At 32.3% G+C, this 27897-nt stretch overlaps 4 protein-coding genes across 4 annotated transcripts; 2 read left to right on the top strand and 2 right to left on the bottom strand.

Moving 5' to 3' along the window:
• Positions 1-6925: 6925 nt before the first annotated feature.
• Positions 6926-7986, bottom strand: DEC1 (acetoacetate decarboxylase). Its single transcript, XM_014217018.2, has one exon. The coding sequence runs from the start codon at positions 7887-7889 to the stop codon at positions 7128-7130; it is 762 nt and encodes a 253-aa protein (XP_014072493.1). The 5' UTR covers positions 7890-7986; the 3' UTR covers positions 6926-7127.
• A 1287-nt stretch (positions 7987-9273) lies between these two features.
• RED1 (uncharacterized protein) lies at positions 9274-10576 on the top strand. The gene is made up of 2 exons (XM_014217017.2): positions 9274-10160; positions 10225-10576. The coding sequence occupies exons 1-2, from the start codon at positions 9410-9412 to the stop codon at positions 10530-10532; spliced, it is 1059 nt and encodes a 352-aa protein (XP_014072492.1). The 5' UTR covers positions 9274-9409; the 3' UTR covers positions 10533-10576.
• A 1916-nt stretch (positions 10577-12492) lies between these two features.
• RED2 (uncharacterized protein) lies at positions 12493-13334 on the top strand (the record flags this gene model as incomplete). The annotated part of the gene is made up of 2 exons (XM_014216958.1): positions 12493-12868; positions 12913-13334. 2 exons carry the CDS (start codon positions 12493-12495, stop codon positions 13332-13334), a joined length of 798 nt encoding a protein of 265 aa, XP_014072433.1.
• Positions 13335-17529: 4195 nt separating this feature from the next.
• Positions 17530-18120, bottom strand: RED3 (uncharacterized protein; the record flags this gene model as incomplete). Its single annotated transcript, XM_014217015.1, has 1 exon — positions 17530-18120. The coding sequence occupies one exon, from the start codon at positions 18118-18120 to the stop codon at positions 17530-17532; it is 591 nt and encodes a 196-aa protein (XP_014072490.1).
• Between the last annotated feature and the right edge of the window lie 9777 nt (positions 18121-27897).

Genomic DNA, 27897 nt, shown 5'->3' with positions numbered 1-27897 from the left:
TTTTATTTAGCTTTTTAGTTAAATATAGTATTACTATCTATAGTATTCTAATTTTAACTACTCCTTACTTAACATTATTCTTTAGGTAGTCTCTATAGAAGTGTTCTACTTTACTATAGTAGAGATATACCTTACTATTATACCGCTTTTAGCGTTCTTTCTTAGAAAGACTATTATTAAACTTTTCTTAAGCTTTATTCTTATTCTTAAACTTATCTTATACTTTACTAGTTATATATATATCTTTATTATAATCTTTATTACTCTAATACCTTTAAGTATTAGTAAAGAGTAGCTCTAGTTTATATTCTTTTTAGGCTTTCTTTTATTCTTATAATTATATATTAATTCTTATTACTAACTTAATTAATAAGTATAAATTCTTTAGCTTATTATAGTATATAAGTTTATTCTTAATATTTTCCTTTAGACTTACTTTATATACTATCTAAAGTACTAAATTATTCTAATTAATTTATATTTATAGTTACTTAAACTCTACTATATAAGCTAAAACTCTTTTAGTCTAGTTTAGGCGAGATATAGCCTTCTCTATCTAGCTTTTTATATCTACTTTTCTAAAAATATATCTTAATTCCTCTTTAAAGTTAGCCTAACTACTAAATAAGGCACGTATCTTATTCTTTATTCTTTTATTATTAATATTTATTAGAAAGTCCTCTATATAAGGTTGTATTTAGCTTACTACTTTTCTCTTTATATAGGTATTAGCTATAAGTATCTTTTCTTTATTATTTAGTATATTATTATAGCTATAGTATAACTTAATATTAGTAAGAAACGTCTATAACTCTTCTTAGTTACTATTATATTTATTTAGGGTTGCTATCTTAGGTTTCTTAATAGACTTTTTATTTAGTATAGCTATTAGCTAACTTATAAGCTAATTAATTATTACTTATATCTTAGCTATTTACTATATATAGATTATAGCTTAGTGCCTAAGATTCTATAACTCTTATAAGTTATATATATTATTATCTATCTTATTATTACTTAGAGTTAGTATTTTATTATTAATTACTAGAGTAGGTACTAGTCTAGAACTCTAGACTAGTCTATTAGTACCTACCTATAACTAAGCCTAGTTATAAGATATCTTTAAATCTTAATTAGGCGTTCTAATGTTAATCTTTCTAAGTTTACTAAATTTATAGGTAGTTAAAGTGTTATATAGAGTTTTAGGTCTATACTACTCTAGTTAGATCTACTACTATAGCTAATAAGCTTTATATTAGTATTTTATAAAGTTTATCTAGTAAGATAGTAAAGTAGTATACTTAAGATAAAAAAGTAATAAAAGGTTAGATAACTTAATCTATATTACTATAGACTAATAGGTAATAATCTTATTAAGTAAAGATACTAGTAAGAAAGTATAATTTAAGTTAACTATAATAAGAGTAATAATAAAATCTATCTATTCTTATATCTTTATTACTTTAGTCCTAGCATCTAGCTAAGCTACTAGTATCTTAGATATTATTAGTATCTCTAGATATCGTAGTATCTCTAGAGGACTTAGTATCTCTAGATATTCTATCTTAGCGAGATGCTAAGTTACGTAATCTACGCCTTACGTTAATTATTACCTTCTAACGTAGACGTTCTATAGGCTTCTTACCTCCTATCTCTTCGTTAAGAAGAGAATCCTTCTTATTACTTATAATAAATAGTTAGTTAAGAAACTACTTAGAATCTTAATAGAAAGAATAGATATTATAGGGCTAAGTTACATAATATACTATTATACTAAAATAGTACTATTAGTAATAGTAGGACCTATATATAATAGCAGCTATTAGGGTAGAAATAACTATTAATAATAGTAAGTTAATATTCTAATAGTAGAACTAGAAGTAATAAGGATATAAAGATAGATAGATTTTATTATTTACTCTTATTATAGTTAACTTAAATTATACTTTCTTACTAGTTACTTAACTTTATAAGATTAATACTTATTAGTCTATTTAATATAGATTAAGAATTATTAACTTATTATTACTTTCTATCTAAGTACGCCTACTCTACTATATTACTAGATAACTACTTTATAGCGCTCTTTATACTATCTTACTTACTCTAACTTAGATTAATATTAGAGAAGTATTAGTACTAAACTCTATATAATACTTTAACTACTTATAGATTTAGTAGACTTAGAAAGATTAATATTAAAATACTTAATTAAGATTTAAAGATATCTTATAATTATTTTGAATTATAAGCTCGCGCTAGTAGACTAGTTTAGAGTTCTAGATAAAAGTCTAATTTAGTAATTAAAAATAAGATACTAACTCTAAGTAATAATAAGTTAGATAATAATATATATAACTTATAAAAGTTATAGAATCTTAAGTATTAGGCTATAATTTATATATAGTAGATAGCTAAGATATAAGTAATAATTAATTAGCTTATAAATTAGCTAATAGCTATACTGAATAAAAATCCTATTAAGAAACTTAAAATAGTAACTTTAAATAAATATTATAGTAACTAAAAAAGGTTATAAACGTTCCTTACTAATATTAATTTATATTATAGTTATAATAATATTCTAAATAATAAAGAAAAGATACTTATAGCTAATACTTATATAAAGAGAAAAGTAGTTAGCTAGATATAACCTTATATAGAGGACTTTTTAATAAATATTAATAATAAAGAAATAAAAAATAAGATATATACTTTATTTAGTAGTTAGATTAAATTTAAGAAGGAATTAAGATATATCTTTAAGAAGATAGACGTAGAAAGCTAAATAGAGAAAACTATATCTTACTTAAAGTAGACTAAAGTAGTTTTAGCTTATATAGTAGAGTTTAAGTAACTATAAGTATAAATTAATTAAAGGAATTTAGTACTTTAAATAGTATATAAAGTAGATCTAAAGGAAAATATTAAGAATAAACTTATATACTATAATAAGCTAAAGGATTTATACTTATTAATTAAGTTAGTAATAAGAATTAATATATAATTATAGGAAGAAAAGAAAGCTTAGAAAAGATATAAACTAGAGCTACTTTTTACTAATATCTAAAAGTATTAAGATACAAGAACTATAATAAAGATATATATATAACTAGTAATATATAAGATAAGTCTAAGAATAAGAATAAAGGTTAAGAAAGGTTTAATAATAGTCTTTTTAGAAAAGAACGCTTAAAATATTATAATAGTAAGGTATACCTCTACTATAGTAAAGTAGAATACTTTTATAAGAACTATCTAAAGAATAAAGTTAAATAAAGAGTAGTTAAGATTAAGATACTATAGATAGTAATACTCTACTTAACTAAGGAGCTAAATAAACCTCTTAGGAACCTAGACCTATATAATAAAGTAAAATAAGCTACTAATAAGGCTTTTAAGCTAGTATAAAAGGTATTTAAACTTTAAAACTTTAAGTAGAATAAACTACTACTAATAAATTAGTAAGTTAAAGAGGTAGAAGTACTACGCTACCTAAGATACTAATAGTATTAGATTTATAGAAATACTAAGCACTAAGCTAATAATTATAATATTAAAAAATAAATTATAATTATAAGACTTTAAGTAAAGGAGATTACTTATAAGGCTGCTTAGAAATAACTTAGATTTAAGAAATCTAATAATAAAAAGATACCTTAGATATTTAAGAAATAAATAGAGTAATATAAGCGTCTATATTAAGTTAACTACCTAAAATAGTATAAATATTATATTAAGAAGTAAGATAAAACTAGAAATAATATAGATAATTACTACTATATTAACTTATAGTATAATAAGTATTAAGTATAGTATTATTAAATATACTAGCTTAGAGAAAAGAAAGCTTATAAGAAGCTATACTAGATTAATTATATAACTAATTACTAGTTTTATAGAGAATAATAATAGAATACTTAAAAGATAGATAACTACTACTATAGTATAATATCTACTAAGAAATATAATATAAAGAACTATAAAATATATAAAGCTATAAGACTAAAAGTTATAATAACTAGAGTACTTAAGTAAAGTTAAGAAAAGTCTAATAAAGAAAAGATCTATAAATAACTCTTATAGACGTATTATAAGAAGAGATATATCTTTAATTAATAATAGTTTAAAAACACTTAAGAAGTAAATAATTACAGAGGGGTGACATGAAAAAAGAGTGTTACTAAAAGTTCTAGTTTTTAAACTTAGATAACTTAGCGAATATTAGAGCTATACCCAATCGGGTTAGTGATTTAAAAAGCTAAGAAGCTCTAGTATTACCTAGACGGGACTAGCGTCTGCTTAGTCAGCATGGGGGAGGAGTAAAATTGCGTTAAACTAAGGAGATTAAAAAAAGCAAGTTTAAAGTCTAAATATCTTTTAAATAGATGTATAAAATCTTTTTAAAAAAATATATATTATTCTTTCTATTATAATAAATAATTGTTGAAAGTTTTGAAGTTTTTCTTTTAGTATTAGTAAGGTTATTAAAAAAATTATAAAAAAGGATTTTTCTCTTATAACTAAGTTATTATATTATTTAATACTTAGTATACCAGCCCTTAGCATCTACTACCTTCCTATAATGGTTAGGTAAGGATAAAATGCAATTATCTATTGCCTGTTGTGGAATAGCTTGCCACTCTTCAAAAATAGCTCTTTTAAACGTTTTAATACTCTCGCTGTTATTTCTAATACCTAAAGAACTAGTTTTTCTATTATTTAAACGGTCTTTAAGTATACTCTAAACGTTTTTAATTGGATTTAAATCTGGACTATAGGGGGGGTGCGGGTAAAGCTTAATTTTATTTCTTAAAAACTAGCTTGAAACGTTCGTAGTTTTATGAATTTTAGAGTTATCTTGCTAAAATTGCTAACCTAGATTGCTATTAGTATATATATTAACTTCTATTAATTAGAGTATTTATAACTATAATAGTTATTTAATAAAAAATTAATAAAAAGTAAGAAAATCTTAAATAAACTAACCACGTTTTATATTTAGTTTTACTTGAGGTATTAGAGCTTAGCGGATATATTGGTGATTATTCCAATTAATAGATATTTCTGGCGTTTTAATAACTATTAAATTAGATCTATTGCCTACCCAAATAGCTCCCCAAACTTGAATAGTAATATCGCGGCCTATTACTTAATTAGTAAGCGCGCTATTAAAAAACTAAAATTTTAGAAAAAAACTACATATAAAATAGAATAAAATAGCTTATTAGGATTTTTTTTAAACTTACTTTTATTGCCTTTAGAAACGAATTTCTTTCCAATATTGAATTTTTACCTTGTTCTAATAAATTTATTCCTAGAACTATGCCCACGTTGTATTGCTAACTTATTAGAAAATATAATTTTACTAAAATTAATATTTCCTAGCTCTTTTACTCTTTCTTTAGTAAATTTAAGTCGATTTTTAGCTTTAAATTCGTTTAAAATTTGCTTCTTAGTTGCAACGTTATAACTATAACCTTGTTCTTTTAAAAGCCTTTGTAAGCTTTTAGTAGATATATCTAGATTATTTTCTTTTAATAATCTTTTATTTTGCTTTTTAGGGCTTCTAGTTAAGTCTCTGTTAATAGCTCTTTTAACTCTAGAAGTTACCTTTAAAGCTTTTTCTTTTATAGCTTGAATTGGTTGGTTTTTTAAGCTATTTTTTTTTTGAACTCGACTAATAGCGTTATAAATTGATTTAGTAGGTTTATTTCATATATTAATAATATCTTTAGTAGAAATATTAGCGTTTAATAAGCGTTAGATTTTAAGTTTAAAAGTTGAGAATTTTATGGCCATTTTGAGGATTAAGAGATTAAGAATTTTTTTCGTAAAAGATAAGAATATATACTAAAGGATTACTAAGCTAGATTAGTAATATAGCTTATATAAGCAATCGCTACTTTTTTCTTTATTTTTTATTTAAATATTTAAGTAAGAAATATTACCTAAATTTTTAGTTACGTGATCTCTATATATAGTACTATAATATATATTTTTTTTAAAAAATTTAATACGTCTACTAAAAAGTTATAATAACTTTAACTTTGTGTTTTTTTAACTCCTAAGTTAAAGGCAATTTTACTCCTCCCCCATGCTAACTAAGCAGGCACTAGTCCTATCTAGGTAAAAGTAGAGCTTCTCGGCTTTTCAGATCACTAACCCGATTGGAAATAGCTCTTATATGCGTTGAGTTATACTAGTTTAAAAATAGTAACTTTTAGTAATATATTTTTTCTATATCACCTCTCTGTATATATTTCATATATAAAAGATTAGCTATATAAACTAGATATAAATATTTAATAAAACCTATATATCTTCTTATTAATTTCCTCTTATATTCTATTTATTATATTACTTATTAAATAAGATTTTACTTATTTTAAAAGTTATTAAAGTGTGTTATAGAAAGAAATTCTGAATCTTTAAAGTTGCAAATATTTATTATAAATCAACGTTTGTTTATAACTATGAATAATATAATTATTATATTATTAAAGTATAGAAGTAGCTTTAGTCTACTCTTAGCAAAATTAGCTAGAAACTCTATGAAGTAAGTTAATTGTAATATAAAAAAGTTCTATTACAAATATATTAACTTCAATAACATAAAATATTTAATTCTTTAATTAGACTAAAATCTTTACTTAGAAACACGCTATACAAAACATACCTATATACCTCGGTAGTAAGAAAGGATTTATGCCCATCTATGGATAAAAAGCAGATATAGAGTCGCTAACAATCAAGTCGATCGGCAGATTGATTCGCGAACGTGCCACATTCAGGGACGTGCATGGTGTCCCGGAGCGTGATGTGACACGTTCACGATGATTATATCCTTCTGACGTGGATGGCCATGGGCCTTCCGCCGTCTCGTCACTTGTCAAGGAGAGAATCCTTTGTTATTTGTAACACCAGACCGAGATTAGAGAACTAAAGCCCCGAAACCCGTGTAACACAATGTTATAATTCGCTAGGCAAATGTTCGTAGTGACTGAGTTTTTCAACTAGTTGAAACCCAACAAATAATCCTACAGTATACATCGAATAAGATAGGCATTAATGTAAAACGTATTCTGCATTGACAACTCTATTCCGCGTAATGAAAGGTGAGTGTTTCAGAAGCTATAGACGTTCAATAACCTCTGCTCAACCCAGGCCCCTCGGTGATATGTGGCGGATAAATATTCTAGTACAGGAAATTTGTGCAGGGGTTCGAACTCAGAATTGGATGGGAAATTAAGAGAACCAACACCTTCCCAGACTTCTCCTCCCTGTAAAGTGAAATCGACGTTGGTATATTCTCGGACACTGGGGGGCGCACCAGGTATCAAGCTCGGAATCAACCGAAGATTCAGACCTGTAATTGGCGTCTTGGATTCTCCTGCATCCAGAACCAAACAAAGAGGCTTGAAATGAATATCCGCAATTACGGTATTACTAGGTCGAAGGACGCGACCGTGGATGAAAGCCGTTGGTGGTCGATTTTGCCTGTCGAACTCAATCGTCCCAAGAACCTTAGGGTTTCCTAATAACTCCCGACCGCCAATACACGCTTCCTCATTATCTAAAATGAGAAGAAATGAGTAGTTGTATTTTTTCCCCTCATACGTAACTTCAACGCAATGGATTAGCTCGTGATAGGGTCCAATGACGGAGAAGCCAAAGTCGAGGAGCATAATGGTAACAATGGGCGTTTCCTCGATTTGCAGGTTGTCGGGTATATATTGTCGAATGGAGCTTCCATCAGTGCGGTATCGGATGGTAATACAATTCACGTCGGTGAAACGGGGCCAGTGTTTTGACCATCGATACGGGGGAGCGAATATAGGCACGCCATTGTTTAAAGTCTCTGAATTGATTTGGCCCGTGATAGTCATGTTGAGGATTGAGGGAGCTGAATGTTCTTATTTTCGATTGTGGGTTCTTTCTATCTTGTTAAATATACGGAGGTTGCTGTCAAAAGTTCTTGCTAACAGGTGTTTAATAAGTACCGCCGAAAATACTACTAAATAGCACTAAACCCACTATAAATAGCTTTATTAGATTAGGTTAGAAGTTTAATAATTAGTAAAGCATACTCTTTTATTAAAGACTTAACTATATAGAGATACATTACCTAAGATATCAACTAATTTAACTAAAAGAAAGTCGGTCTAATACATCTGTCAGCAGCAACTTTTGATACTAACCTCCGTACCCGCATATACTCTATATTGTCTTATCTAGCTATGAATATAATTAGTTGTGTATGGTTACGTAGAATAACAATAATAGCCCATGTTCTAAACGAGCTTATGTTTGAAGCTGCAGTTCTCCACATCAGCTCTTAAGAGCTGATGTGCGGCCGTACCTTTCAAAAATATTGTCTGACGCTAATCTCGGCGCTTTAGCGCAACCCTTCTTGGCGCGACTTCTACCATCAAATTAAGCTGTCTGTAACGATATCACAGCTCTGATAAGTACCGGACCCAACCTAGAGCCGGATTGGAGAAAGTAGCTGCCGCTACCCTCGGCGGTCATTCGTTCTTTTAGTCGGACCCAGCTCGGATTCGACTAAGATGCGTATATATTGCGACATATCCCATGCAAGGATACAATGACGTCAAATGCAGATAAAACACGGTAGTCCTCTAGATGTAACAAGACCCTGCAAAGGTGGCATACAAAAAACTGTTGTAGAAACCTAACAGAAATCCATTTCGATTTTTACCGCACCAACGCGTGCGATAAATTTTGACCTCCTTTAGCATTAGAATAAGTTGGAATTCCTCATAAGTGTAAAGTTAGACTAGCGTCAGTAGCTCTTTCGGCTCGGCCGCTAGGCGTAACAAATCGTTTGTGTAAACTTATGTCATGTAGTTATAGATAAATTTTCTATATTACTCCGTCTAAATCAACGTGCCACACGGGTTCGCGAGCCATTTTAGTGAGATCTTAAACAGCTCGCGAACCCGTGTGGCACGTTACCTATCTTTAGGGTATGTAGGGTATGCAGAATCCTAGAATGTTATGCCTTTTAAGATACCACACGTTAGATATAGAGTCCGTTCCTACATACCGAAAACAACCAATCAGATCACAACGTTTAGAGGTAAGTCCATGATCCTTGTGATCCGATCGGTCGTTTTCGGTATGTAGGAACGGACCTTAACTTCAGATTTTCGGTAAGAATTTCGGCTACACGATATACTTGCAGCTTTTCACTACGCAGTTTTAATATAAAAGAGTAAAATATTTAGCATATGACTTTCATCGTCTCCTTTTCACTATCTCCTTACCTTAACTCGGCATTCTTAGAAGTGGCTTGAATCATTTCGCAGATTTGGACTCCCACAGCCCAGTAGGATTACCCAACTTTTTAGTTCAGGGTTAATTGAATTTTCTCCACTTTTGCAAGATGTACCAAAATAAGAGTCTCATCTTTAAGAATCCTCCTATTGGGTGGCCAAAACCTGATGTTGATTTCGGTGTGGAATGCCGGCCGATTGATATTAATGGGGATATTCCTCTCGGTGGCGTCATCCTAAAAAACTGCTACGTTTCTCTAGATCCGTATCAGCGTGGACGGATGCGAGCACCAACAGTCGATTCGTATTCTCCACCTTTCACGATAGGCGATCCAATGGAAGGCCATGTTATTTCAAGGGTCATCAGATCAGCATCTACCAAGTTACAGCCTGGAGATTTTGTGTCTGGAGTGGGTCCTATTCAAGAGTTTAGTGTATTGTCTGCGGGAGTTGTCGATGGCTTTACTAGAATCGAAAATCCCTACAACCTGAACCTAGAAATCTTTCTTGGGCCGCTAGGAATGCCTGGTCTAACAGCCTATTCATCATTTTATGAAATCGGGAAGCCAAAGAAAGGGGAAACCATTTTCATCTCTGCGGCTTCTGGTGCTGTCGGACAGCTAGTTGGGCAGCTCGCGAAGCGGGAGGGTCTTTACGTTATCGGCTCTGTTGGCGATGATGAGAAGGTTGAATTTATTACCAAAGGCTTGGGTTTTGACGTGGGTTTCAACTATAAAAAGGAGGTGATAGGAGAAGCATTGATGCGTGTAGCACCAGAGGGAATCGACATCTACTTCGATAACGTTGGAGGACAAACGTTGGAATCTGCCTTGTATGCTATGAGGCCTAGGGGTCGAATTGGTGAGTATCTTTTGCTTTATTTGGGCTTTCTTAAATTTTCAAATCGCTGATGTTTATGGTCTAGTCGTTAGTGGCATGATTTCTCAGTACAATCTCCAGCCTTCAGAGCTTTATGGTGTTAAAAACCTATTCATGGTTATTACAAACCGCATAACTATACAAGGTTTCATCGTCACTGATAGTGATATGGGCCCGAAATACTCGGCTGAACACCTAAAAAACGTTTCACAGTGGATCTATGATGGTAGCCTTAAACCTAAAATCCATGTTGATACTGGAATGGATCATGCTTGCCAGAGTTTTATTAATATGCTGAAGGGTAGAAAAATAGGAAAAGCAGTTCTTCAGATTGCTGATCTAAACGGGGATTAAGTTTCTAACGTGTAGAAGATAAAGAGTCTTTTAAATGGTCAATGTAAATCTATTCTTGAGTTTATATAACCATCGACAGTTAGTAGCTAGTGAATAGATTGAAAGTAGTTGCGTTTATAAATTGCTGCTGCGATTGCTAATATTTTGTCTGGTAGCCCTTTGCCTGTATTACTACCGGGATTCGTTGCGGCATACTCCGGAGTAGACTAGCTATTAGAGTAACTATCTGGTATGGCAAACCATGCCTCCCACTTCTCGGCCGAGCTGCCTATGGTATTGAACTGGGAATGGAAATCATGGAGTTTCTTCTTTAGTGCCTAACAGAGTTGCTCAATAGGGTTAAGGTCCGATAAATACGGTGGTCAGTTTATCCTCGCAACGCCGTGATCCTACAGAAAGTCTCTCGAGTGAGTAGCTGTATAGATAGGTGCGTTATCCTGCATAAACCACTCCCCAGGACTATAGTTATCCAATAGACCTTCTCCTAGCACTTGTATGTAACTCCGGGCGGTATAGCCACGTCTGCTGGCAGATGCGTCGCGGGTACGCTGGTAAATAGGTACCCCCTACCCGCGGGTAGTGTAGGGTAGAGTCGCATAGGCCTCGGGTAGGTGTAGGGTTGGGTTTTTGCTTATATAAGACCCTACAATAACACCAACCTATATTTTTATAACCTAACCTTATACTAATCTATGGCTTAGCAACTTAACTCTACTGTGTACTATTACACGGGGTTAAGTGCTGATACTTCTCTAAGCTTAATCTAGGTTAGGGCGAGTGAGATAGTATAAAGAGCTCTGTATCATAAGTAATAGAAAGAATTCTCTTTTCAATAAAGAATAAAAAGGTAAAGAGCCTATAAGCATCTACGTTAGAAAGTAATAGCTATCGCGGGGCTTACAGTTACGTAATATACTATCTCGCTAAGGCTAGCTATCTAGGATAGTAGTACTATTCTAACTATTCTACTAAGATCGCTTGAATCTTTTCCCTCTATTCGCTATACAGCGTATTAGATTAATTATCTTAGGAAAGAATAGTAGGCTACACTCTAACCTACTAGAATTAGGTATTAAAGAAATTAACTTTATAGTTAAAGTTCATAATAAAGAATTTAGGTAGACCTCTATAAGACTCTATTAAACTCTAAAAAATAGGTTAGTATTACTACTAAAGCCTCTCAACGAGTATATGCTAAATAGACAAATCTCTATTAGGTACGATAACTAAAATGCGGTTGCGATGAGAAAAAGGCAGGTATAAGACAATAAAGCTCCGTTATTGTCTGCGTAGCTAATACTCAAGCTTGCTTTCGGGCGCACTATAATAAATACTATATTAATAAACCTAGCGATATTAGCTTTTATATACGGCTTTAAAGCCATATTTTATAATTAGAAGATGTTTTATTAGGGTACTGCACGCGCTATCTATCCACCCTAAAGACGACACGTGGCCACACGCTAAGACAAAAACTGTCTGAACCAGCTCCTAAGAGCTGATTACTGCATATACTAACTTCTAATTGCATCGATGTTAGACTAAATAACGTGGTTCACGCTAAGTATAACTTCTACCGTAGAACTCATAACCGCTTTTTGAAATATATATTTTCTACAATGTTAGCGAGCATATTTATTAAGTAATTTATTTGTACACTTAGACTAAATTGACAAACATACGACTAACAGCTCCCCTTTACTACCCTTAGAACAGAAACTAGTAGCCGGCAATTAGCTCGGCTGATAGGTGATATTTCTTTTTGACTCCTTTAGAGAACGGGGCTAATCACCACGTTATCTAAGGCTAAAGAATACGTCTAACGCTATAGGAACTTGTATGGGGGGGGTGGATCGTAAAACTATAAAAACCCTAGATTTCCAATCATCGATTTCCACTTTCTTCAACATCCCTCACTTACATTTATCCACGTTTGTGTATTCGTGCTAACAAAAGCACTATGTGGAAAATTGAGTCATTTCTTTTATCGAAGCTATTCCTCTGTATCGCTCTCTGCACAGCATATGTGGCTTTCAGCTCGGCCATGATGGAACCGGGCTTATGGCTGCTGTCCCGACCCATAGTCCCACTAAATAGGACTTCGACTGTATTCGGCCTCACGATCGTGGCCATTGGACTTTCAGCTCTGAGCTCATGGCTATCCAAGCTAACCCTAAACAACTTTACAAGCGATGATTCTTGGGATTGGTCGCAAGAAATTGTTGTTGTGACTGGGGCTTCAAGTGGTATTGGTGCAGAGATTGTTCGTCTTCTTGCCGAGCTGTCTATTAAGACTTTTATCCTAGACCCTGTTCCTCCAGATAATTCTGTCTTGAGTAAGTATGAGATCTACTTAGAAAACAGCATTAACCCAATATAGAAAATGGTTCCGTTCACTACTACAAAGTCGATATAACGAAACCGAAAGAAGTTAGCGCTGCTGCAAGGGAGATTCAAGTCAAGTTTAGTTCCCCTACCGTGCTTATAAACAACGCAGGTGTAGGGCTAGCTAAAAACCTACTTGATGAGAATGAGACAGAGCGTCGACATTTAATGAACGTAAACTTATTGTCGCAGTTTACAACAGTACAAGAGTTTCTTCCAGCTATGATAGAAAAAAATCACGGCCATATTGTTACAATGGCTAGTTCAGCTAGTTATATCTCTTCACCACAAATCGTGTCATATGCAGCCTCAAAAGCAGCGCTCGTAGGTTTCCACGAAGGTCTAGGCATTGAATTGGTAAAGAGATATAATGCAAAAAAGATTAGAACCACGTTAGTTTTTGCCCCCCTACTATGATTTTTGGGAGTAACATTTTCCAGAATTGTTCACCCGTACTTCGTCCGAACTCCGTTGACTACTCTAGCGCTCAGCAGGACAAAGTTTGCTGTCTCTGCACTTGAGCCTACTGCTGTGGCAAACGCAGTAGTAAAACAGATTCTTTCGGGCAATTCTGGGCGTATTTTCCTACCGTCTAGCTCGTGGTTCATTAGTTTATTACGTGGCCTTCCACCTTGGGCTATGCTGATTATGCAAGAACTGAGTCCGGACGTGTATAGCGCACTTCCAAGTACTAGAGAAGTGGAAGTCTAGTGTGAAGGCCATGTCTTCCTAAATTAAAGACGCCGTAGAAGAGTCACCAAGTCGTTGTCAACTCGTTTCGTTCTTATTCCTAATAAAGTGGTCTAACGTGACATTATAATGAGCGGGTGACAGCCCAGCGAACGACTACAGATACAGTGCTATTAGTCAGTGAGTAACGACGCGGCTATACATGGTACTTGTGGGTTTACACCTAACCTATGCTATAGTTAGAGGTACTTGTTACACGGGGTTCGGCTATACTTCTCCGATCTCGATCTGGGTTAGGACGACTAGACTTTCTCGGTAAGCCGTGTGATTATTTTATCGGAGGATTAGTCGAAAAGAGTTATGGGGCTTTACTAAGGATTGAAACATTGAATTCTATAAAGATAGAATAATGTCGCAGCTTATGCAAGTCGGCAGAAGCAATCACTTCAGCTAAGCCGAAGCAACAAGCCACTCTAACGGCAGCAAGGATACACTACCTCAACAAGAATAAGCAATAGCTATACACCACACATAAATGAAGATGGTAGATACCAGACATACACATTGATTTAATCGCACCCACGCGTACAACAACATCGTAATACTTCTTGCATACATAGCTGCTCACTATAGTAAAGGCTAGAGCCGATGAAGTTCTATAGAACACATAACTGATAGTTAGGATAAATAGAGGTGCCGGACGGGCCAACGCCGCGGACGGGCCAACGCCGGATTTTTCCCCAACAATACTATTACAAACTTGAAGCTATAGAGCTCTATAAAAAAGCTATTATCGCAAGAAATTTTAGTGTATCAATCTAATAATATCATTAATTAGATCTATCTACTAATATTTGACTAGCAGCTTAATAGGGCGGCCTGAACGCGAGCGTGGTAATAGTAGTGCAGCTAATCAATTGGCTGGCTCTGCACCACTACTACCACTAACAATAATGTTTTTAAATACTAGCTTAGTACGGCGCTTAGCGCTAGGCTTCTTACCTATTTTAGAGATTTTAATAGCTTTCTAAAGTCGTTTATAGGCGGCTTAGCGAGCTATTTAGTAGGTAGCTACTTTAGCTTTCTACCTCTTACGATCTAGTTTTGCCTATACCTACACTCGCCGCCGCGTATCTAGTTCTTAAGCTTTAAGTAGCTTTCTCTTCTCTCTAGCTTTAATCGCAATAGCTTTTTAGCGTTATAACTCCTTATAATTGCGCTGTTTCTACTTATATTACTAGCGAGCTTCTTATATCTTCTATAGAGACTAAAAAGTAGCTCTACTATAATAATTATTAGATAGCTTAAGCGTACTAGGCTAGATACGCTCCTTCTACTATCTCTTATTAATAAAAGCTACCTAGAGCTGCTTATTTTCCCACTAAAGAAACTGTGTATTAGTAGATAGTTTTATTATAACTCTATTAAGTACTAAGATTAATCTATTACTTATAGGTAGATTAAGTAGCTGCCAAATCTTCTACTAATTAGAAGCTAATACTACTAATATATCTCTATCACTATTAGTAGCTATATGTTACACGGGGTTTGGATCTATACTGCTCTGGTCGGGTCCGCCACTTGTTACACGGGGTTTGGATCTATACTTCTCTTGCCGGGTCCCACACTAAGGCCGGTGAGCTTTACGCTAGTGTTCCGTGAGGTTGTCTGGCGATTCGTAGTGGAAAAGAGTTATGGATGTAACCGGGGTTTTGACAACGCTAATCTATTCGATAGACTAACATGTAACTATCTTGTGAAGTAAACAATACTAGTAAGAAAGTACAATTTGAGTTGACCACAACGAGAGTAAATAATGAAATCCATCCATCCTTATATCCTCATTGCTTCCAGTCCTGCCATCCCGTCCATCCTATCTTGGCGGGATAGTTGTGATGGCGCTGCCATCCCATCATGCACTGCCATCCCGGATGGCCAGCCTTGGCGGGATGGCACATCACGTGACCTCGAGCCCCGCGATGGTCATCCTGTTCATTGGGATCCCGAGTGGCTTCCCAACTACTCGTCGTCATACCCAGGGAAAGGATCCTTCCTGCTGTTACTTATAACACTATAGTTTTAAACTTTTAAAGTATAATTTCTAGATTAAATAGTAAGAGTCTAGTAGCTTTAAAAGTATAAAAGATTAATAATTTCTTAAATGCTACGCACTAAGCTCTCTAGAATATTAGGAAGAAGTAAGATTTAGTAAATAGTATTAGCCCTTAGCTAGTATTAGTGAAGTTTAATAGCTTATTTAAGTATATAGTATATAGTAGCTTAAATAATCTAATATTAAGTAGCTGCAGCGTATACTTTAAGTATAGTAGAAATATAGCTAATAGTATCTTATTCTAATCACAATAGTTAATAAAATCTATTATTATATAACTATAGTGCCTATCTATAGTAAGTGATTAGTAAGAAGATTAAGCTTTTAGCTTAGTAGCTAGATTAAATATTATTTAAGCTATTAGAGACAAATATTATTATTTAACTAGCTATTAGGTAATATAGTAATATATATAGTATAGATATCTAGATTAAAACCTTAGAGCTATAAGTTCTAGATAGAGCTAGATTTGCTAGAGTAGATAATGCTTAGATTTAGATACAATCTCTCTACGTAGATATATATAATTAGCGTAATCTATTCGCAATTATTATCTTAAATATTTAATCTTTTTAGTTTAGACTAAAGAGTAGCTTTAGAAAAGATTCTAACTAAGTAGAACTATACTTTAATTATAAAGCCCTTCTTATCTATATTATATATATACCGCAGCTCTACTTTATATTAATCGATTTTTTAGCGTAAAAGCTTAAAGTAGAGCTAGTATTTCTTTTCTAAATTAGCTTAGCACTAGCTACAATTAATTAGCGTAGTACGCTTAAGTATAATAAGATCTAAGTTACGATAAATAAAGCGATTAACTTAGTAGTATCTAAGCTACTTCTAAGCTAGCTATAACGCGATATTTCGAATAATACTCTATATAGGTAGTAGGCCTCGCTTAGTAAGTCTATTAGTATAATTAATAAGCTTAGCTTTATATTATAGGTGGACTGCCTGCTAGTTCTATGTAGCTGCTTGTCTAGAGCTCAAAGTACCTTAGTGGCGGCGGCTTAGCGTTCCTAGATCAATACTATATTTTTTCGCGATTTAAGAATATACAAGCTTTTCATTAGGCTTCAAAGCATTAATAGTAGTAAGGGCAGCGTTAATTAGTTGCATTATAGTCACGTTATGGGTGGTTGAAGTGGATGGAATAGTTGGTGTTGGAGAACGCGATCCGGCGTTGGCCCGTCCGCGGCGTTGGCCCGTCCGGCACCTCTATCAGCTTGATGGCAGTTTCTATCTATTTCTGTCGTACACCGGGGCGTAATTTTATTGTCGTTGCGGTTGAAAAAACGCCTGATCCATGACATTTAAGGTACCCATTTCAAGACTCAGGATGCACAATATTTTTACTATGGTTTGGGTAGGAGCAGTTATGTGATGAAAAAATGAGATTTTGTTGTGCTGATGCAGACGGTGTTGAATCAGCCAACCAGTTGCACGCCCGGACCAACAACAGCATGGTCTCTATCCATTGGCAAGAGTGGCGCCTTGATACCCTTCAGGTCTTCATAAAATCCATCGTCAAATCCTCATAAATACGAGTCATCCATGGATAAAATCCGCGAATAAGTCCAACATAGCCCATCTGAGCTGGCAAAGTTATACTAGCCCCATATCCTGACAGGACTTGTTCTACAATTGCCTCTGCGACTTCTTTCGGGTCTAAAACCGATGCCTGAAATGTTTTATTTGTACGAACAAATTCCGTTAACGGTGTGCGGACGATATGAGGATAAACAATTCTAGAGGAAAATGTTAACCGTAGCTTTAGAGTATGTACTCCTAATTAAGAAGGGCCACCTACGTTGTCCGAACTTTTCTTGCATTATGCCGCATTCTCAATTCTTGACTCAACCCTTCGTGAAAGGCAATAAGTGCGGTTTTACAACAAGAGTATGAAACAAGCTGTGGTCTAGCTAAGAAGCTTGCTGTACTAGCAACTGTAACAATATGACCGTGATTATGTTTAATCATATCTGGAAGGAATTCGCGCACAAGTGAAAAATGGGCTAATATGTCGACATTGAAGACACGGCGACGTTCATCTTCACTTTCTTCTAAAATGGTCTTTCCGTTAGCAACCCCAGCGTTATTGATTAGAACTGAAGGATTTCCATGATCTTGTCGGATCCTTTCTGAACTTTCGATGATAGCTTTGTTAGAGGTAATGTCTGTGGTATAGTAAAACACATTCTCATAATCTATCATTAAGCTGTTAGCGTCTAGGTGTACAAGGCTTTTATTAGATACTGACCAAAAAGTTCTTCTTGGGGCGATACCACGTCTAGAATAATAGTTTTTATTTGCGATTTCGCAAACAGGCGAACAATTTCTGCTCCAATGCCCCTTGATCCCCCAGTAACAACCACAATTTCCCTTGACCAATCCCATGATTGGTCGTTAACGAAGTTGTTGACAGTTAATCTTGACAACACCCGATTTAGCCGAGAAAAGCCTATGAGAATAACAAGGCAAATACTACAGATAAAAAAGGTCCAAGTATTAACAAAGGAGACAGGGAAGAGTGTGAGCGTGAGGGAAAGGAATGCAAAAACGAGGGAGACTAGGAGAAAGGCTACTAATTGATAGCCCATGCTGCTTATGAATGGCATCTTGGTTAGATAACAAGTAAGACGAAAGATATACTAAAGCCTTGTCGAGAAGGCACTATAGATTCTTTAAAAATATGTTGTTATAACCAAGAATATCTGCTTTTATTATTAATCTAAAGACGACAAGTGATTACACGCCAAGAGAAGCTGTCTAAATCAGCTCCTAAGAGCTGATTGTCACACATATGATTAGGTCAAAACATGATAATACAGCTATAAGCAATAAGTTTCACCTCGGTTAGCTCAACCACCCCACTAACACTAATCCCATCTACTTTTTTAAATGCCCACCACTAATGCTACACTACGCCAATTCGGCCGTAAGCTATCTTAAAATATGCGCTATAGCTAAAATATAATAATAGATAAAGGTAATATTAATATTAGAATACTGTATAAAGGCGTAAGCTATAAATATATAGTAGCGCGCTTTAACTATAATCTATCTACTATCTATTAGCTATATAATAAGCTCTACTAGACTAGATTAGTATAGAATATACCTCGCTCTAGCCGCCTATAGATACTTTTATATTACTACAGAGGGGTGACATGGAAAAAACATGTTACTAAAAGTTACTATTTTTAAACTAGTATAACTTAGCGAAAATAGGGGCTATTCCCAATCGGGTTAGTGATTTGAAAAGCCGAGAAGCTCTACTTTTACCTAGATAGGACTAGCGCCTGCTTAGTTAGCATAAGGAAGGAGATAAATTGCCTTTAACTTAGGAGTTCAAAATACACGTATTTAAAGATTAAATATCTTTTTAATAATAGTACAAAATTTTCTTAGAAAATTCTATCTATTATTACTATATATAAGGAGTAATATAATTTTATCTTTAAAAGTTTTTATAAAACATTTTAAAAGTAAAGAAATAAATTAAAAAAAAAAAGAAATTTTTTTATAACTAAGTTATTCTTATATTAAATACTTAGTATACCAGCCCCTAGCTCCTTCTACCTTCCTATAACGGTTAGGTTAAGATAAAATACAGGCATCTATTTCCTATTGTAGAATAGCTTGCTACTCTTTAAAAATAGCCCTTTTAAACGTTTCAATACTTTCGCTATTATTTCTAATACCTAAAGAACTTATTTTTCTATTATTTAACTGGTCTTAAAGTATACTCTAAACGTTTTTAATTAGATTTAAATCTAGGCTATAAGGAGGGTGTAGATAAAGCTTAATTTTATTTCTTAAAAACCAGCTTAAAACGTTCGTAGTTTTATAAATTTTCGAGTTATCTTGCTAAAACTACCAACTAAGATAGCTATTAGTATATTTATTAATATCTATTTATCAAAATCTTAATAACTATAAAAGTTATTTTATAAAAAATTAATAAAGAATAAAAAAATCTCAAATAAACTAACCGCGTTTTATATTTAGTTTTACTTAAGGTATTAGAGCTTTACGAATATAACGGCGATTATTCTAATTAATAGATATTTCTAGCGTTTTAATAACTATTAAATTAGATCTACTACCTACCTAAATAGCTCCCCAAACTTAAATAGCAATATCGCGGCCTATTACTTAATTAATATGCGCGCTATTGAAAAACTAAAATTATAGAAAAAAACTAGATATAAAATAGAATAAAATAGCTTATTAAAATTTTTTTAAAACTTACCTTTATTGCCTTTAGAAACGAATTTCTATCTAATACTAAATTTTTGCCTTGTTCTTACAAATTTATTTCTAGAACTGTGCCCTCTTTGTATTGCTAACTTATTAGAAAATATAATTTTATAAAAATTAATATTTCCTAGCTCTTTAACTCTTTCTTTAGCAAATTTAAGTTAATTTTTAGCTTTAAATTTAGTAAAAATTTACTTTTTAGTTGTAATGTTATAATAATAACCTTCTTCTTTTAAAATCCTTTGTAAGCTTCTAGTTAATATATCTATATTATTTTCTTTAAATAATCTTTTGTTTTACTTCTTAGGGCTTCTAGTTAAGTCTCTATTAATAGCTCTTTTAACTCTAGAAGTTACCTTTAAAGCTTTACTTTCTTTCGTTGTTATTATTAGAATGCTGCTACTTAGGTAGCGGAAGTTGCTACTTGTTCTACTAGTAGCTTAGAGGTAGAGGTCTCTACCTTCTACTTATCTAGTAATAGACTTAGAGGCAGCTTATTAAAGGTTCTAGTAAAAAGAAATAAATAAGAGATAAAGATATTACTAGAGAAGAGAGAATAGTTAAATTATCTTCCTAAGGTAGTCTATAGAATTCGCTCTACTCTTCTCTACTTTCTATCTACTAGCTCTTCTACTACTATTTATATTCGTTATCTTAGATTCTAAAAGAGTCTTCTTAGTAGTAGCTTACGTAATCTATAGCGTAATAGATAAGTATTACTAGATAATAGTATAATAGCTTCTAGTAATAGATTAATTAACGTGTCTTCGTTGAAGGTTAAGTACTTAGTTCTATTAGAGATTAGCTAGTGAGCTTATATCTCCAACAGTTATAGCTTCGTTTTTTCTTTTTTTTTATTCTAATTCGAGATATAGCTAAATAAATATAAGTAGAAGGCTTATTTAATATATTTATAATATCTTTATTAAAATATTAGCGTTTAAAAGTCTTTGGATTTTAGCTGTAGAATTTAATAATTTTAGGTCTATTTTAAGAGATTACAGATTTTAAATTTTTTTTCTAAAAGGTAATAATATATAGTAGAAGATTACTAAGCTAGATTAGTAATATAGCTTATATAAGAAATAGCTACTTATTCCTTTATTTTTTATTAAAATAATTAAGTAAGAAATAATAGCTAAACTTCTAGTCACGTGATCTCTATATATAGTACTATAATATATATTTTTTATAAAAAATTTATACGTCTACTAAAAAGTTATAATAACTTTAACTTTATATTTTTTTAACACCTAAGTTGAAGGCAATTTATCTCCTTCCTTATACTGACTAAGCAGGCGCTAGTCCTATCTAGGTAAAGGTAGAGCTTCTCGGCTTTTCAAATCACTAACCCGATTAGGAATAGCCCCTATTTTCGCTAAGTTTTACTAGTTTAAAAATAGTAACTTTTAGTAATATATTTTTTCTATATTACCCCTCTATATACTTCTACTAAGAGTCTTACTTCTAAAGTATAGAGGGCCTTAGAAGAATTATACTTCTACTACTTCTAAAAGAAATAGAGAATAGAGAGTACTAGAATAGAAGTAATAAAGATATAAAGATAGATAGATTTTATTATTTACTCTTATTATAGTTAACTTAAATTATACTTTCTTACTAGTTACTTTACTTAATAAGATTATTACTTATTAATCTATAGTAATACAGATTAAGTTTATTAAACTTTTATTACCTTTCTATCTAAGTAAACTACTCTACTATTTTACTAGATAACTTTATAGAATACTAGCGTAAAGCTTACTAGCCTTAGTATAAGACGTAGTAAGAGAAGTATAGACTTAAACTCTGTGTAACACTATAGATAACATCTATAACTAATTTTAAAAGACTTTATACTAAGTATACGCTCTAATACTTTAAGCTTAAAGTTCTATAGATTTTATATAAGAACCTTACTAGTTTATACTTACGTCTCTAAGCGAGCTAATTTCTACTAGATATTAACTTATTTAGATCTTATAAGCTTACTAGAGATATAATACTTTTTAAGTATAAAATTATACTAATAGAGAGCTAATAACTCTACTAAAAAACGTAAGTATAAATTATAAGAGATTAGTATATTCTAAAGAGTCTAATACTAAAAGTAGACTTCTACTATCTAAACTAATAATAGAGTGCTTTCTATATATAGCTTAATACTTTAAGGCTAAAAAAAGTTAGTTAAAGTTAGAAGTTAAGTATATTAGAGTATAACTACTTATTATATAGAGTTTAGTACTAATACTTCTCTAAGCTTAATCTAGTGTTACACGGGGTCTAGAGTCTATACTACTCTAGTTAGGTCCGCTACTATAGCTAATAAGCTTTACGTTAGTATTCTATAAAGTTTATCTAGCAAGATAGTAGAGTAGTATACTTAAATAGAAAGGTAATAAAAGGTTAGATAACTTAATCTATATTACTATAGACTAATAGGTAATAATCTTATTAAGTAAAGATACTAGTAAGAAAGTATAATTTAAGTTAACTATAACGAGAGTAAATAATAAAATCTATCTATTCTTATATCCTTATTACTTCTATCTTAGTGCTCTCTATTCTTTCTTAGAAGTATATTACTATAGAAGTAGTAAAAGTATAATTCTCTTAAGGCCCCTTATACTCTCTTTCTTAGTAGGAGTATAGCTCTTAGTAGGAGTATCTATATTACGTGACCTTTAGCCCTATAATATCTATTACCTTTTAATATAAATATAGTTAGCCTTTAACCTTTTTATTCTATGTTAAGGAGAGAATCCTTCTTATTACTTATAATATTATCTCCCTTCTTAGGCGTATTATCTTAATACTCTAGATTATTATTTTACTATACTATATATTAAATTATTAGCTATATATAAGGTTAGTAGGCCTTAGGCTATTATAACTATCTCTTCTTAACTCTAGCCTTCCTAACTATACCTAAGGTCCTATCTTCCTCTTATTAGGCCCCTATAATAACTTTAACTTAACATTACTAGGCTTAGTCTAATAAGATCTATTATTAAAGAAAAAAGATAACTTTCTACTATAAGCGCTATAAGAAGAAGAACCTTTATTATTTTATAAATACTACGTCTAAGTAGTACACTAGTTATATTACTATAAAGGCTAAGTATAGTTTATTTATAACTAAAGAAGAGTAAGAAAAGGTTAAGGCTAAGAAGCGTTAAAAGCGTCTTAAGCTTACCTTTGCTAAGAAGTACTAATTATAGGCTACTACTAAAACTACGCGTTTATATTATAAGCTCTTAGAGGTTAAGGTATAAGAGTAGATATATACTAATTAAGATTACGCTATTCTAAATCTTTAGAATAATAAGAAAGAGAAAGTTAAGAGGAATTCTACTCTTAGTATAGTTTTTTTAATAACTAAACTATCGCTACCTATATAGTTAACTAACCTAGGCTAGTTATAGGCTAATTATTCCTCTTCTTTTAACCCTTTCTTATCTTTTAATTATTATCTTCCCTTTAAGAATCTAGTTCTCGCTTCTTTAGATATTTCTAGTAAAAATTACGTACTAGTAACTTATAGTTTATTAGATTTCCTTTAGGTTTCTAAGTATTATAGCTCTTAGGCTATTCTTACTACTTAACTAAGTACTTCTTGTTGGAGATATAAGCTCACCAGCTAATCTCCGATAGAACCAAGTACTCAACCTTCAACCAAGACACGTCAATTAATCTATTACTAGAAGCTATTATGCTATTATCTAGTAATATCTATCTATTACGCCATAGATTACGCAAGCTACTACTAAGAAGACTCTTCTAGAATCTAAGACAACGAATATATAAGTAGTAGAAGAGCTAGTAGATAGAAAGTAGAGAAGAGTAGAGCGAATCCTACAGACTACCTTAGGAAGGCAATTTAACTATTCTCTCTCCCCTAGCAATATCTTTTTATCTCTTATTTATCTCTCCTTAGCTAGAACCTTCGATAAGCTGCCTCTGAGTCTATTACTAGACAAGTAGAAGGCAGAGACCTCTACCTCTGAGCTACTAGTAGAACAAGCAGCAACTTCCGCTACCTAAGTAGCAATATTCTAACAGGTTATGAGCCCGGATTACGCGATCTATCGAAGCTTCTAGTACTATACGTTTATTGCGATCTATTACGATCAGCGCTGTCTATATAAGAACTATACCTATCTAGGTTAGTTTCTTAGTAAGAGCTAGGGTAACAAGGGTTAAGAGGATAACCACGGCGAAGAGCTGAGAAACTCTATCATCCGAAGTCAGATCAGCTGACTAGAACTATCTATCGATCAATTGAACAATCCAGCGATCGATCAATCCATCGATCGACTTACCAGCCCACCAATCTATCAATCCACCAATCTATCAATCTATCAATCCACCAATCTATCAATCCACCAATCTATCAATCTATCAATCTATCAATCTATCAATCTATCAATCTATCGATATTTCAACCTATCGATATTTCAACCTATCGATCTATCAATCAATCAATCGATCAATCAGTTTTTTCAATCTATCAAGCTGACGATCTGCAGCCAGAGTTCTTCATAGTAAGGACAGTAACTGCAATAGTATCAGCATAAGCTCGATCTAACCAATCAATCTATCAGTCTATCAAAATGGCTGACAGTATTTTCAAAGTACCAAAGCTTAAAGGAAGCTCAAATTACGACATGTGGGCTATAAGGATTCAATCAATTCTAATTCAACAAGATTGCGGCGATATAGCTGTAATAGCCGACCTTACACCAGAAGAACGTCCAGAATCGTTCAAAAACAATGAGACAAAGGTACTATCTACTATAAGACTTAGTCTTGAAGATGGACCTCTCCTACAAACAAAAGAAATCAATACTCCAGTAGAGCTATGGAACAACCTTAAAGCTCTATATGCGCAAGAAGGTTTTAGCTCAGACTTTCTTATCTGCAAAGAACTTATTAATACTACTGTTTCAAGCTGCCAAAACAACGTGGAAAACTATCTTCAAAAGCTATCAAGGCTTACTTTCAGCCTAAAAGCTCGAAGTATCGAATTACCAAGCAGGTTTATTGCTGCGCTAATACTCAATAACTTGAGTTCAGATTTCAATTATCTAGTCACAGCAATTACTCAAGATTTTAGATCAAATAAAGAAATTAATCTTGAAACAATGAGCAGTCAGATTATTGACGAAGCTCGACGACTAAAATCGATCAAAAACAGCTCCAACAACTCAATCCAAAGGAGCGATACCAAACCTTACCAAAGGCATCAAATCTATCAACCAGCTCATCGATCCAATCATCGATCAGATCATCGATTCGATCATCAATCCAATCATCGATCAGATCCAACCCATCGATCTGATCAATACCATCGATCCAATCAATCCTATCGAAACCAGCAGCCAAAGGATATCGAAATGACCTTACCAACCCAACAATATAAAAGCTCAAAAAACTGCAGCTTCTGCAGAAGAAATGGGCATACAATTGATCAGTGTTGGCAGAAAGATCCAAGCAAACGCCCCAACCAAGGCTCCAATAGATCTGAAACAGCTCTATCAACAATAGTATCAGTTAACCAAACTATCGCTGATATCAATATAACCCAATCGGTCAAAACAAACAAATCTATTGAATGGATACTAGACAGTGGAGCTAGTGCGCATATCTGTTCCGACCGAACGCTGTTCAGAAATATCAGCAGTATTTCCAACACCTATATCAAATGGGGTAATACAGGAACACTATTACCAGCGATTGGTAAAGGAGAAGTACCAATTACTTTTACTAGCACTAATCAATCAGTTGTGCTAAAAGAAGTACTCCTTGTACCAGAGTTTCGCGTTAACCTACTTAGTCTCTATCAAGCAGTTGAAAAAGGAGCTGAATTCAAGTTTGCGAGGGACTATAGTCTAATTACCCAATCCAGCCAAATACTAGCCAAGGGCTACTACAATCGAAAAGTCGCGATCTTTTACACGACCAGCGATATCTACTAAAACGATTAGATCTATATTAAAAACTCGATACTACTAATAAAACAGCCTATGCCATCCAATCTATCATTAGACGATGCGCAACCATTAGATTAGCTAAAGCCGACAGATTAAACCAATCCATTAAACTAATCCATCAAACCAATCCATTAATCTAATCTATCAATTTAGTCTATTAAAACAATCTAACCCATCAGATCGATAGAATCTATCAGCCTAAGCTCATCGAAATAAACAAGCTAATTAAAACTAGCAGATTAATTAGATCTTAGCTGCCTAGCTTAAGGGGGCGTGTTAGAGATATAAGCTCACTAGCTAATCTCTAATAGAATAAGTACTTAATCTTTAACTAAAACTTATTAATCAATCTATTACTAGAAGCTATTATGCTATTATCTAGTAATATCTATCTATTACGCCATAGATTACGCAAGCTACTACTAAGAAGACTCTTCTAGAATCTAAGACAACGAATATATAAGTAGTAGAAGAGTTAGTAGATAGAAAGTAGAGAAGAGTAGAGCGAATCCTACAGACTACCTTAGGAAGATAATTTAACTATTCTCTCTCCCCTAGTAATATCTTTATCTCTTATTTATCTCTCTTTACTAGAACCTTTGATAAGCTACCTCTAAGTCTATTACTAGACAAGTAGAAGGCAGAGACCTCTACCTCTAAGCTACTAGTAGAATAAGCAGCTACTTCCGCTACCTAAGTAGCAATATTCTAACAAATAGTTATTAAAACGCTAGAAATATCTATTAATTAGAATAATTACTATTATATTTATAGAGCTCTAATACCTCAAGTAAAACTAAATATAAAACGCGGTTAGTTTATTTAATATTTTTTTACTCTTTATTAATTTTTTATTAAATAACTTTTATAGTTATTAAGATTCTAATTAATAGATATTAATAAATATACTAATAGCTATCTAGGTTAGCAGTTTTAGCAAGATAACTCGAAAATTTATAAAACTACGAATATTTTAAGCTGGTTTTTAAGAAATAAAATTAAGCTTTATCTATACCCTCCTTATAGCCTAGATTTAAATCTAATTAAAAACGTTTAGAGTATACTTAAAGACCGGTTAAATAATAGAAAAACAAGTTCTTTAGGTATTAGAAATAATAGCGAAAGTATTAAAATTTTTAAAAGGGCAATTTTTAAAGAGTGGCAAGCTATTCTACAATAGGCAATAGATAACTATATTTTATCTTTACTTAACCGTTATAGGAAGGTAGAAGAAGCTAGGGGCTAGTATACTAAGTATTAAATATAATAATAACTTAGTTATAAAAAAAAACTCTTTTTTTAATTTTAGTTTTTAACTTTTAAAATTTTTATTAAAAACTTTTAAAAATAAAATATATTACTCCTTATATATAGCAATATTAGATATAATTTTTTAAGAAAATTTTATACTCTTATTAAAAAGATATTTAATCTTTAAATACGTATATTTTAAACTCCTAAGTTAAAGGCAATTTATCTCCTTCCTTATGCTGACTAAGCAGGCGCTAGTCCTATCTAGGTAAAAGTAGAGCTTTTTAGCTTTTCAAATCACTAACCCGATTAGGAATAGTCCCTATATTCGCTAAGTTATACTAGTTTTAAAACAGCAACTTTTAGTAATATATTTTTTCTATATCACCCCTCTGTATATTTATCTAGGGTCGCTATCTTAGGTTTCTTAATAAGCTTTTTATTTAGTATAGCTATTAGCTAACTTATAAGCTAATTAATTATTACTTATATCTTAGCTATCTACTATATATAGATTATAGCTTAGTATCTAAGATTCTACAACTCTTATAAGTTATATACGCTATTATCTAACTTATTATTACTTAGAGTTAGTATCTTATTATTAATTACTAGTATAGGCACTAGTTTAAGACTCTAAACTAGTCTACTAATATTTACTTATAAT

This window comes from Bipolaris maydis (assembly GCF_028858645.1).
Source record: "Bipolaris maydis strain C4 unplaced genomic scaffold PSV08scaffold_8, whole genome shotgun sequence".
Lineage (NCBI taxonomy): Eukaryota > Fungi > Ascomycota > Dothideomycetes > Pleosporales > Pleosporaceae > Bipolaris > Bipolaris maydis.
The sequence above is the reverse complement of the archived record's forward strand: the minus strand, read 5'-3'. Positions and strand labels throughout refer to the sequence as shown.